The following is a 12,927-nucleotide window of genomic DNA, read 5'->3' on the forward strand; positions in this document are numbered from 1 at the left end:
TCTCTATCTCATCTTTTTCCTCCCTCTAAGCTCGCTAGAGAAGCACTCATCATGGCCTTTGTCTACATCAATGGTTATCCAGGTGTTGGGAAGTTAACAGTAGCAAAGGAACTCAGGCACGTTCGCCTTCAGCGCTATTCACGATCTTCCTTTGACTAATCTTGCTTCAGAAAACTTATACCATCATCGAAAGTCGTCGACAATCATAGCCTCATTGATCCGGTAGCCAAGAAGTACGAAAGATGGATGCCTGAATATTACCCTATGAGGAAGGAGGTGGTGAGTCACCCTTGGGATTCCCTTTCCTATAGTCTTTCCGTCTGACGTTAACCCATGTTCTAGCGCAGCTCAGCTCTGAACGAAGCGATTGCGTCCACACCAGATGTCACATACATCTTCACGGACTCGCAGTCATCCGATGAAATCGGCTCAGGTACAGCACGAGAGTACGAAGCCTCGGCAAAGAAGAGAGATTGTCCGTTCGTATCAATTATCCTCTCTTGCCATCTCGAAGAAAACATGAGGCGCCTCCAGGCGGTAGGCCGGGGTGGATCAAGCAATACGAAGCTGACTGATCTCGGCATCTTTCGCATGGTTCGGGAGACAGAGGATATCCATCACTTTGGTGGCCCCATGGAATTGGACCTGGATGTCACCGGGCACTCTGCGACAGCTACTGCTAAGAAGATCCATGCTTTCATTCGAGAATGTTCGTCCTCATAGAAGAACCCTGAGGTCACATAGGCGATGTTTTGTACTCTCAGGAGCAATCCACGATGCTGGGGGCATACCGAGGACACTACGACGGAGGAGCCAGGAAGAAATATAGTACCCAGCAGTCAAAGAGCAGCCAAAATCAGCTATCGTTATCAGCTGACAAATCTGAAAAATCTGCATACATTCTCATGATAGGTATGACTGAGTAGTCGTTCGCCTTGCCCCTTGTCTAGCCCGTTTTAGGCCTTTTCCACCACAATCAGACCCAACCAACCCTTCTGGCGGCCCAACTCATCCCACCCAGCATAGCACTGACTCCTGTAAAGACAATCAATCCGCCGTAACCAGTCCCGTATCCTAACATTGCATCCCCAGCCCAGGGCCGCTCGCTCAGCAAGGCCTCGCTCAACGGCCCGCTCACTACGCTCCCTATCCCTCTCCCTGCGGAGAGCAGTCCGAGGACCAATCCTGCTTCAGCACGATCATCGGCCCTCTTCACCTCTTGAATGCTACCAGTGTATGTGGAAGTGAAGCCACCTGCAAACAGACCGTAGAAAAGGCTGAAGATGCAGAGGAGAGGGAATGAGGTGGAAAAACCCCAGAGGAGGAAGACGGATAGGGTGGCACCGATGGTAGAGATGAGGATGACGGCTGGATTACAATTTCAAGGTCAATGATGCCTATTTGAGGGGGTATGTTGTGCCTGCATCACGTCTATAGAGTAGACACTCCGAAGACACTTTCCAGGACTTATGATTTTGTCCAGAAGAGAACGTATGGATGCCAAGAATACATACTTGTGATGTGTAGTCTGTCGCTAAGAAATCCCAAAATAACCTGACTAAAAACTGAAGTCGTATTGAATAGAGATACCGTTACGGTGCCAGAAACCGAGGATAGACCCAAAGTCCGTGCGTAAGTAGGCAGGTAGATGTTCGGGATGAAGAAGCCAAGGCTCTCGAGGATGTTGCCGGTTTGAAGGATCCAGAATGTGGATGCGCTAAGAAACCCCCAATGGAGCCGCCGACTATGAGATGTTGGGGAGACTGGTAGACGGGGCTTGACGTAGTAGAGGAGGCTTGATGATTTCGGAGTCAGCATTACTCTTTCAGAGGACTTCTGGGTCGCGAGACAAGTCTTAGGAGCAGAGAACTCTTCAAACATGTCTGACGACCCATAAGACAGCATGAATGGGGAAGAATCGCCTCGGAAAGTATAACGTACAGGCCTACGAGAAGAAAGAGGATGATGGACCATGCGCGCAGCATGGTACTGAAAGAGTACTTGCTGAGACCCCAGTTCATCAAGAAGGGTATGCAAACCCCACTGAAGCCTAAGATAATCAGACGAAGTCTTGACTTGGATGCGGATAGGAGGATGATTACCTGTGCCTGCCCACATGACGCCAAAGGCAAGACCTTTGCGTGCGATGAACCACTCGTCTAGGAAGATGATTGTCGGTGTGTACAGCATGGAGCCCCCAATTGCATACAAAACGCCTTGGGTTAGAATAAGGTGCGAGACACGGGTTGCGAAGGAAGAGGCCACGAGACCAATAATCATGGTGAATAGGCCAACGACGGCACAGTGGCGGCGGCGAAGTGGAAACCGTTGAAGGAGGGCAAAGGAGAAAGGTGCACCAAGGTACATGATACCCTGAATGGAAGGATTTGATATTAGCAAGGCAGTGATATTAGGGTAACAGACTTGAGTCTATTGTGAAAAAACCATACCATTGCCGAAGTACCAATAATAGCGATGCCAGATGGTTCCGTCGAAAAGGGCGTATGCGTGCTGTAGTATTCTTGGAATACTCCGAAAGAGAAAGGGAATCCTGAGAGAAGTTTTAGCATCATAGTCACGGCTTTTCTGACATAGCTGGAGACGATGCTGGTGAGGTACGAGGCTAGCTGCCGCAATTGCATGTCACTTTAACAATCTGGCCCCAGGACCTGCCAGTGTGTAATAGGATTTGCCCTTCCAAATGGTCAATATGCGAACAGCTGAAGCTTGGCTGGGGCAACCTAATTATCATAGAAGCCAAAGACCGTTCGAAGCGACGAAGGTCAGGATGGCCAGCATTTTGGACACGGACAGAATAGTGCTAAGTATGAGCAGATGAAACGACCGCCTTCGCCGCCAGTCCGCTTGGGTATGGGCCATGATCATGACTGTTCTCTTGGAGCGTTGCAGCGAAATACAGCTGTAGCAGACAGATACACTCACCCCATGTCAAAGCTTCTATGCAGAAGCAGCCCGCTAAGAACAGCCATGCGTCTTTCCCACCATCAGCCTTTGGTAGGGAGACATGTTCGTTTTCCGCTCCATGTAGGTGTGAATGTCTGCTTTGAGCACGCTGTAAACCATCCTCTTCGTATCCAGAGGCCAGTGCCCTGCCAAGATTTGACAAAGCCAAATTCTGGGTTGAGGCCATAACGATAGCTCGAACTGCACCGCGATTGAGCTTCTTGATCTTTGTCCAACAAGCTGAGGAAAGATTGAAATCAAGAGTGCTCAGGTCCGAGTCAGCCGGTGGTAGCCGCCCGCCGGTTGCGGCTGAAGGCTAACGTCTTCATAGTGCCCAAATAGCATTTTGCCATCTTAGGGAACGCTGTGTACTAACTTCGATCCGGGAATATGCTAAGAAAGGTGTCATACGGGGTAATGAAACACTTCTTTGAAGAGTACAGTGGCAAAGTAGGTATGGTTCCACTAGGTGTACAAGACATCCATAAAGTTGTCCCAGAAACCCAGATCATACAGGTTGTGGACTTCATGCAACCCTGAGACTCTTCTCCAGCGAACGTTCCCCGTAGCGGTATTGTTTCGAGGCCAAATTGCACGAGCTTCTGGAGGTTCCCCATCGCTAGATCTTACAAGCTGTTGCATGCTTGAGATCGGCCAGTCCACAATCGGCTCTACGTCGTCATTCCTGGGGCTATCATCGGGATTTTCAGGTGCCTTATCGGCCCTGAAGACCAGACCGTCTGCGATGTCGTCCCTCCAATCCGCCCACTTGCCGCTCTCGTTGGTCGTCATACCGGCCCAAATCAGATACATGTGGTACCAGAACAAGCCCCAAGCCAGCGGTGCAGTCATCAAGGCAAGCATCCCCACGCTGCCGATGCGCACATCATCAGCGAAAGCCAAACCCCATGATTGAGCATATTGTGACCAGCTCTTGCCTGTGCTCCAGTGCGCTCTTGCGTCAGGCCCATCTGAGCGGCGAAGTGTACTGGCTTGCAGGCTCCCATCGAGGATCATGTAAGCGAGGTAAGTACCATAAGATAGCATGGCTCCAAGGCTCGACATCAGGCCCACGAAGTAGACGTAATTTCCTTTGCCTAGGCAATTCATGACCCATATGCAATGATGGTCAGACTTCGCTACGCAGGCGTTGCAAACACTGCAATGCTTGCTCCTTGCAGGTTTGAGAAAGTGACAAGTGCGGCAGCTTTGGCCCGGCTGAAAGAGTACATGGTCGTATGGATACCTTTGCATTTCGGTTCTGAGGTTTTCTAGTGTGATCACTGATGACCTGGACCTTACTGCTTTATAAGTGAAGACGTATGGTAGAGCGCACGTCAGGATAGCCAAACCACGATGGACTTGGCTCAAGCGTGGAAACGCTGTGGGAACGAAAAGCAATTGAGACGTTGACAAGACCAAAAGGTAGAAGATCTGGCTTCTGTCAGATAATAGACGAGGATCCATTCATGGGTTCTCGCACCAAAACCAGTGGATGATTCTCATTCATCAGGTAAGTTCCCAGCCGGTGAAAAGCAGGAGCCAATCTCCCGCCGGTAAGAACAGCATCAAGCTTCCAAAGGCCGGCTGGCAGTGAAAGGCATATGAGGCGGTTGAGTAAACCAATTGGAGTCTTTCTGGAAATTACTTAAGTATGCGTCCGATATACTGATATCTAAAGACATACCTTAAAGCAGGGAGGCGGCCAAAAAAGGCAACGAAAACAACAAATGAGAGAAGCAACACAGCTGCAGCGATCTTCTTGAGAAGATTCATGATATATAAAGTTAGATGTAGGAGGTAATTAGCTAGACGGAAGCCTTTCTTGATGACCTATCTGCTCCAATAGAACCTATCACCGACGCTAATTATCAGAGCTGCACAATGGATCACATATTAGTGATGATGGAAAGTGATAGATTTGGCTAATTTGTCTGCATACCAAAATATATCGAGTTTGAGTGGAGACGAAGCGGTCGAGGTCGTGTGACTTCGTGACAACCAAACTGTGGCGCAAACGCGGTTGTCGCGTACCTTAAGGAGCCTCATTTCGACACACCAAACACTCGTTCACCAAGCTCCCACCACTGCTACCATTCTCAAACACACTCACCATGGCGGAGATAGTTTTCAGCGGTGTCACCAACGACGCCGATGTGCAGGGAACACTCTTTCAAGGCATCAAGTTCTGGATCTCGCACAAAGTCCCGCAGAGATCAAGGTTCCTGAGTGATGTCAAAGTAAAGAGCAGCTGAGCGAGATCATTGTCATGATCACTTTGCTTATTTCTTCGCAGGCCAATGGCGGTGACATTCTTCCTCTGGAAAAGCATGCGGACGTCAAGATTGTGGATCATGCAAGGAAGGAAGCTCCGCCAGGATCGTATGTTGCTCCGCTGGCTACTCAAGGTCCCTCTACTCTGGGCGCAGCCTGATCTTAGCCCACACAGACACTCATATACCTTCATCGAGAAATCAATACGCAATGGCGTTCTAGAGGATCTTGATGATCACAAGGTTGGGCCACCTGAAGGAAATATCAGGAGCATTGGGTCCATTGTGCAACCTCCGAAGGGGACGCGCAACAAATACACGGAAGCAGATGACCGTATACTTTGGAATTGGGTCAATGATCATCCTCAACAGGGGGGTGGTACAGATGGCAATGAAATCTACAAGCAGCTCGAGAAAAAGGTACGAAGAGGGCGTTGAAATTCTAGTAGGTAGTATCGCTGAGTCACAAGACAGCATCCACAGCATCCATGGCAATCTTGGAGAGATCGGTGGATAAGGCATCTTAAAGGGAGAACGGCTCCGTTTGCACTTCCTCACAATGCTCCACCAACACCACCTTTTGACATTCGCCAAACAACCGAGTCCTCAAAGAATTGGGCAATTAGATCGGATACCGCCACTGACAATTACCGGTCGTTCTCGGATGATGATGCCGAAGATTTGATGGTCGACGGCGATGACATTCTGAAAATACACCCAGACAACATCAATGAGGCCTGGGAGAGCTGGACTCGAGACCACGATGTGAGCAGGAGCAAAGTCGTCGTCACATTTAATGGGAACCGCTGACACTTTGACGTTTAGAAGGGTAGTATTCACACTGCGCAGCAATGGTACTTATTTTGGGAGGATAGGGTGCGGCCTAGATATCTCAGAAGAAAGGCCAAACAGACCAGAAGAGCGTCCCCCGAGAAAACTATTCCTGCCAGATCCCAGATCCCTATTTCACCCCAGAGAACGGTGGCCACTCCTCCATCGGCTTTCTCGTCTTTCAAGAGAGACTACTCGCTCATGCCAGAGCTCCCCCAGAAGACGATTTCCAAATTTCAGAACCCAACCTCACCTAAGAGGTCCAGGGCTGCTCTGCCATCCACTCTCTCGCCCGTTTCCAAGTCATACCAATCGCTCATTGCCGAGCCCCTCAACAAAACAGTTCCCTTTGAAGTTCGGAACCCTGTCTCACCCAAGAGATCCATGGTCGTCGCCCCCTCATACGGATTCTCGCCTTCTGTTGAGAGAGACTATTCGCTCAACCCGGCGGCCAGAAGCCCATCTTACCACCCTGAGTCACCTACGGTGACAGCCACGGCTCCATCAATGATTCAACAAGCAAAAGACATCCTCAGCATGCATTTGCCAAGCTTGCCGTCCAACAACGAGTGGCATGCCCAAAGGACCTCTGAGAAAACCCCCTCGCCATATCATGAGACGCTCAAGAGGAAGCATATTGCTGTCGAGGAGGACCTCCCGTCAAGTTCGCCCATAGGACCAATTTCTCCGAAGCGTAGGCGGCCAAGTGCGTCAGAGCTGCCCCTGGAAATTGCGTCAACCCCCGAAAAAAGTCGAGAGCTAGACATTGAAGGTCCATTCTCTCCTCTGTTGATCAAGTTGGAGCTTGAAGAAGATGAGCCTAGTCTCCCCGAAGGTTTCACCAAAAACGATAGTCTTCTTGGCCAACAGCTGTCTGACACTCTTTCCGAGCGTGGCCGTGTTGTCAACGATACACAAGCCGTATTTGGAGACGCTACCCAGCTGATCAACTTTGACATCCCTGCGCCCGAAGGAGGCTGGGACAATGATGAGCTCCCAGTCCAAAGTTCTAGCCAGCCCTTGGATTTTGACGTCTCATCACCGGAAGACGGCAGGGAAGACAACAAGCACATTAGCAAAGAATCTACCCAGCTGGTAGACTTCGATCTTCTGCCTCCTGAAGGCGGCTGGGCTGAGGAAGAATCCCAGGTGAAAGAAGAATTCAAAGCCTCAAACACAGAAATGTACGACGCTCAGCCTACTCTACCAGACACTCAGGCAATCCTGCGGAGCAAATCTCCAGCGCCAGATTTCTCCATCCCAGATCCCGACGGCGGCTGGAACAGCTTGATAGCCCCATCATCGCCGCTCATGCCCATCTTCCCACGCGCTGAAAGCGTGTTCTCGCAAACAGACCTCAAAGATCAAATGGATGCCTGGATCGATTCTCACGCCATCAAAGGTATATCTGTTGAGCAGGTGGAGTCAGTGCTCAAGAGTACGAGTATGGACACTACCCTCGCAGACAAGGCTTTACGACATCTGGCAAAGAAGGGAATGTTGCCGAAGGATCGGAGAGGTGTGTGGACGGAATCAGATGACGAGGACTTGAAATCAACGGATGCGAGGAAAATCCAGCGATTACAGGAGAAGCACGGCGCGGACTGCTTGACGGCGAGATGGGAGTTTCTAGACTTTTACGCAGAGGAGGCATGATGATTGCGGCAGCGAATTCTCAAAGTGAGCGTCGGCGTTTGTTGTGATCTGGACCTGGAGGGAGTGTTGCGACTAGCAACGTTCATATGACGGTACACGTAGCAACAGCGTCCTCGACACCAAGATGCAAGTCATTGAAAGCGAGCATGAGGCAGTCTAGAATCGCCGTTTGCCTCGAACAGGTAGGAAACTTCCGGGACCAGATCAGATCGCCCGCTGTCTTTACTCCACACATAGCACTCTTCGAACCAATTGGTTTCCGAATACTTTCAAGGTCTCTCAAATTTTCCAGATCTCAGCAGACACTCTCCCAAAAACAAGGGACAACTATAAGCAAACAACCCCCAACCAACCCATCCTTGTCCGCGAAAGGGATATCATCTCTCCAGCTCCAAACAGCCCTGATCCCGAATCTCTCAAGATGAACAACCAACCAACAAACCTATTCCGATCGAATTCCCCCAAACCTGTGCCCAAAAAAAATTGAAAATCCCCCCCCGTCCCCATCGGCAACACAACACGCTCCACCGTAGCCTCGACCTCCGACCTCACTATCTTCAAACCCCTCGTCCCCCCTCTACGAACGGACGCAAGAATGACCGCCGCTTGATTATCTGATCGAACGACAAGGCCACATCCCGGCCAACGGAGCATCCTTCCTTCCATCCTTCCATTCTTCCTTTCTTCCTCTTTCCATCATCCCCGCCCCGCCGCTTCGGAGAGTGCCTCGAATCGATCTGAACACGACCGCCGAGTGGAAAGTCGTCTCCGTGTCCCACAGCAGGGCAGCATACCATACCGTATCACAACCGCAGACCCGAACGGTAAGTCGTATCCACGTGCGTAAAAGGGAGATCGCACGCACGCACGCACGCAGCTCTCGTAGGCAAAAACGGAAACGGAAGAGAAAACGGTAGAAGTGAGATAGATACACGAGATACCATAAAGCACAAGACTTACCCCACCCCACCCCACCCACCCTCCCTATCCTCCGCCCCGTGCCCTCTATTTCAAACCACGAACCTTTTCAACAAGAGCAACGGAACCCGCAACGTCACCGGGGGATAGACGATCGATGGGACGCTGAGCGCGACCCCCCTTTGCGCAGCCGAAGCGTCGGACCCTGGGGCCCGTGTCGAGGCTCAGGGCTCGGGATTCATGGTTGGCGGTTCGGCTGGGCGGGTTTCGGGGTGGTGGGGATCCTCGCCGGGGGGCTTTGTCGGGTTGGGTTGATGGGGCGTGTGTTGATGCGGTTTGGATGGTGGTTCAGGATTGGCACTGTTTTTGGTTTCATGGGAGGTTCGATGGGTGGGAGGGCGCTGTGCTTGTTTATGGGGGGGGTATAAGGCTTGCAAGTATGACTTTCTTATCTGGATTTATTTTGACCGCATGGCGAGCCTACTAGGTTGCAAGACGGATGATCGGGGTTGGTAAGGCGCTCGTTCAAGCGGCAGAGTGTGGGATCCTCTTTCTCCCTTCACTCCTATATAGAGAGGTCCGCCATACCGCTTACGACGCGGTAACGACACCGGTCCCCCCAGCCTTGATCTTCCTCGCCACGCCACCGGGTCTTCGTTTGTACTTCCTGGGATCTGTTTCCACAGTTAGCGCAAGTATCTCTTCCCCAGACGACCACGAGGACCACGTACCTTTCCTCGACTACGCAGATTTCCGAGTTAGCATTGCCCGTTCGAGATAGGTAGTGGAGTTGCAAGACTAACCATGCGACTCTTGTCGCGCGTCCCCTTGCCCCCCTCCCAAAACCCGCTCCCGGCTTTCTTAATTAGACTGGAATGACAAATACCACAATCCTCGGGTCTATAATTCTGCTCTCTCGAACAGTACCCACATATCATACGATTGGCATGCTCATTCGGGTGATCGCTTTCGGTATCATGACATTTGTCGCAGGCAAATACTCTAGAGCAGCAACTGAAACGGAACCAGCGGTAGGATTTGCTATAGTGGGTACAGCGGCCATTTCGGGGTAGGGGTTGGCCTGCGGTAATGCCCAGGGAGTCTTTGGGCCTTTTACGGACGGGGGCTCGGTTTGCGCGGGCTGCGGCCGATATGAGGAGAAATTTAACTTCGGGGATTTTGAAGGCTGGATGCGTTTCGTCAGAAAGTCGCTATGATCAAGGCATAAAATAGGGAATCTTACTCATTTTGCGATGACACTCTCGGCAAACTGCCATGGAAGACTCGCCGCGAACCGATACTAAACCTGGCGCAGGCTGTGTGGTTGAGCATTCAGAGCAAGTTGGGAGAAAGTTACTGTAACAATGTAAGTGAGGTACTAGGAAGTAAAGAGGGTAGCTATGTCACCTTGGCAACATATCAAGGACAGTACACCCCTCGAGATCCAGGTACCCAGCTCTCACAGAATTCGCATGCATGAGCTCCCTTCGATAACCGACGCCAAGAGGCATGGCGCACTTTTTACAAGACTCAGAGCGACTTGCATTATTCCGCAGGTTGCTAATGTCCATAGTATCCTTGCAACGCTCGCACTTGATCGTGATACACAAAGAGATGAGCTCTAGCAGCTCAATGCCGTAGAGCTCTAAGAATGGGAAGGAAAGAGAGATGCCACGCTCTGGAGCCGTTGTTGATGTCGATGATTCAGGAACACGATCCAGAGCAGCGCCTCCGTCATCTTCGTCTTCGTCGCCTGAATCGTAGGAGTCAGAGTACTCGCTGTCAGTGGAATCTTCCACTTCGTTTTGAGCAGACCACTCGGGAGGGCGTGGGATGGACTTGATATGGCTGCGATCGTCTTCGTCACCTTTCGCTGGGCCAATGTCTTTTTCAGGGGCTGCTTCCTCCACTGACAGAGGGGCGACGTCTGGAAAATCAGCCTTTTCTGCTTCTGGCTCTTCCAAAGGCTGTGTAGCCAGCAAATGCATATTCTGTGCCAAATAATTCACATGCCCCATCAACGTTGTTGCCGGACTCTCCTTGATTTTCTTCTCAAACCCTCTTTCGGTATTCTTGGCCGCTTCTCTACTCACACCTTGAATTTCAACCCTACAATGCTGCAAGGGGTAAAGCGAAGGAACAAAGAGCTTAATAGTGTTGACAGCTTGTAACGGCACAGGCAGATCTTCATGTTTCCGTGGCGCTATGGGGATCGTATAAGCTACGCCGTCCGAAGACTTGGAAAAGAGTGGGAGACGGCCTATGCGGGCTTCAAGCTGGCGTGTTTCTGCCTCTCGACGTTCTGAAGCGAGACGGCGTACTTCTGGGGTGAAGAACTCTTGAGGTCTGCTGGGATTCGTGGGCTGTGGTCGAGGTTCTCTAATGTCTTGAGCAGGCTTGACTGGCTCTTGCTGTACACTTCTTCCCTGTACCGGTGTTTTGTTTGGGATGATAGTGATAGTCTCAGCCTTCTGCTCCGTAAGCAAGCTCTCCAGCTGTTTGTCCAGACTGTTCATCAGCCCCAACAGCGTGCTCTGCGGCCTACTCTCCGCCAAACGGGCAAAGCCACGCTCGATGTTGATCTGAAAACCTCTACCCATCTCCTTGTTCTTGACATGGATGGACGGTCTTCCCTCTTTGGGGTAGGTGACCGGCACATGGAGCACGCACTCCAACCCGACCATCTCAAAGGGAAAGTCTGGGTCTGAGGGTGCCATAGAGAAAGCATAGCTTGTCCCGCCATTTTCGCTCTGCTCTGTGGGAGAGAACCTCCGCTTCAACTGTTTGATCTGAAACTCCCTTGGGTCTTCGGTCTGAGCTATGGGGACGGGCTTGCTGACTACGCGGCTTCCATCTACGGGCGGTGGTATGAAGCGGCGGCCTTCCGTCAAGCTTGTAGATGGGACACCGGCTGGTGTATCATTCTGGGCCTCAGTCTGCTTGGAGCTGCCAGCAGGGTTCCCTGGTAGCGCAGATTGTGCAAGGTGCCGGGGACGTGTCCTCGGCTTAGGTCCATTACTGGCGTCTTTCAGCCTGGAAGGATCGTGAATGAAGGGGCAAGCGTCACCGGTTCGACAACCTGCAATGTCATTTTATGAGACGCAAGCACAGACTAGATCTAGGTGCAGAATGTGACCACGTAACAGAGGTCGAGATCGACGCTTGTAAGATGAAGCACGTGCACACACACCAGACATTCATCGTCACCAAAGGCACTATGAAAAAGGAAGGAAACGGATGGAATTACCATTTTTGGTGGCATAAAACTTGCAGTAGTTCGTTTTCCCCTGTGGCAATGCCGGTTGACGTGATGGCTGAGGCGCAGAGCCTCCCCCTTGAACAGCGCCGAGGAAAAGGAATCAGCATGCGTGTCCTTGTGACCAAGTTTTTTGCCAGCGCATCATCTCGCTTTCACATACCAACAACGAGCTGACTTGTTTGGTTGTCCATGATTCGTTACCCAGGAACGTGGATGTGGGATGTCTTTGAGTCTTGACTTTTGGTTGATATTGGGCCGAGTCTTTGATAGAACGTCGTTGGATTATGCAGGTTGTGAATTAGTGGGGACCTCAGATGCGCGTGCTTACCGACTTGCAGATATTCCCCGAGAATGGGCGATGATCGGTCAGGTGAATGGTGTTTTGAACGCCAAACCGGACGCCACAAGTTGCTCCAAGGGTTCCGAGGGCTGCGGATGAACGAGAGTATTTTGTTCACGCGTTACATTTGACGGCCGAGATATAGTGTGAATTATGAGAGACGGTTCCCTCGGTTGCGCGAAAGAAAGAGAGGATTGGAAAGGCTAGGTAGTACTACCTATCACCATACACTATCTATCACCACTATCTACCGTAACGGCCTTGCTCGGTGAAAGCGATGAGTCAACGGCAACAACGGCATGACAGGACATGACAGCAGTCCGGATAGAAGGTACACTACAGTAAGTATGATTGTTGATCTTCCAACTCGGCTATGATCTGCTATCTGCTCTCGTCTTTTTGCCTTGTTGCCGTCTTGCAGTATCTACTATCTACCGTACCGCTGTCGACCAGAACTCTAAAAGGTCGATACAAGTAATTGTCCCTTGATTTGCACGCTAGAGTTCAGCTTGGTAACCCATCATTCGCATGCACGCCTAACAGCGCAATGCACGCAATGCAAAACAACCTCCCCCCCCCCTTATCGTAACTGCAAACCCTAATCAAAGGAGCCCTACGCCAAGGCACCTCCCCCATCCCCCCACCCACAATGAATGAAACAAATAACAATGCCCCTCCAACCTGGG

The 12,927-nt window shown here is 51.1% G+C and overlaps 4 protein-coding genes across 4 annotated transcripts; 2 read left to right on the forward strand and 2 right to left on the reverse strand.

Annotated features, from left to right (window-relative positions):
* Positions 1–51: 51 nt before the first annotated feature.
* On the forward strand, positions 52–723 carry HO133_007929 (uncharacterized protein; the record flags this gene model as incomplete). Its single annotated transcript, XM_037298797.1, has 3 exons — positions 52–116; positions 171–279; positions 343–723. 3 exons carry the CDS (start codon positions 52–54, stop codon positions 721–723), a joined length of 555 nt encoding a protein of 184 aa, XP_037156133.1.
* A 253-nt stretch (positions 724–976) lies between these two features.
* HO133_007930 (uncharacterized protein) lies at positions 977–4,740 on the reverse strand (the record flags this gene model as incomplete). Its single annotated transcript, XM_037298798.1, has 9 exons — positions 977–1,368; positions 1,515–1,795; positions 1,942–2,050; positions 2,103–2,373; positions 2,451–2,551; positions 2,944–3,230; positions 3,479–4,398; positions 4,448–4,601; positions 4,652–4,740. 9 exons carry the CDS (start codon positions 4,738–4,740, stop codon positions 977–979), a joined length of 2,604 nt encoding a protein of 867 aa, XP_037156134.1.
* Positions 4,741–5,078: 338 nt separating this feature from the next.
* Positions 5,079–7,724, forward strand: HO133_007931 (uncharacterized protein; the record flags this gene model as incomplete). The annotated part of the gene is made up of 5 exons (XM_037298799.1): positions 5,079–5,204; positions 5,261–5,346; positions 5,414–5,657; positions 5,712–6,002; positions 6,195–7,724. The coding sequence occupies 5 exons, from the start codon at positions 5,079–5,081 to the stop codon at positions 7,722–7,724; spliced, it is 2,277 nt and encodes a 758-aa protein (XP_037156135.1).
* Positions 7,725–9,233: 1,509 nt separating this feature from the next.
* On the reverse strand, positions 9,234–12,092 carry HO133_007932 (uncharacterized protein; the record flags this gene model as incomplete). Its single annotated transcript, XM_037298800.1, has 6 exons — positions 9,234–9,316; positions 9,374–9,383; positions 9,644–9,828; positions 9,886–9,998; positions 10,050–11,721; positions 12,062–12,092. 6 exons carry the CDS (start codon positions 12,090–12,092, stop codon positions 9,234–9,236), a joined length of 2,094 nt encoding a protein of 697 aa, XP_037156136.1.
* Between the last annotated feature and the right edge of the window lie 835 nt (positions 12,093–12,927).

This window comes from Letharia lupina (genome assembly GCF_014066315.1).
Source record: "Letharia lupina isolate WasteWater1 chromosome Unknown contig_4, whole genome shotgun sequence".
NCBI lineage: Eukaryota > Fungi > Ascomycota > Lecanoromycetes > Lecanorales > Parmeliaceae > Letharia > Letharia lupina.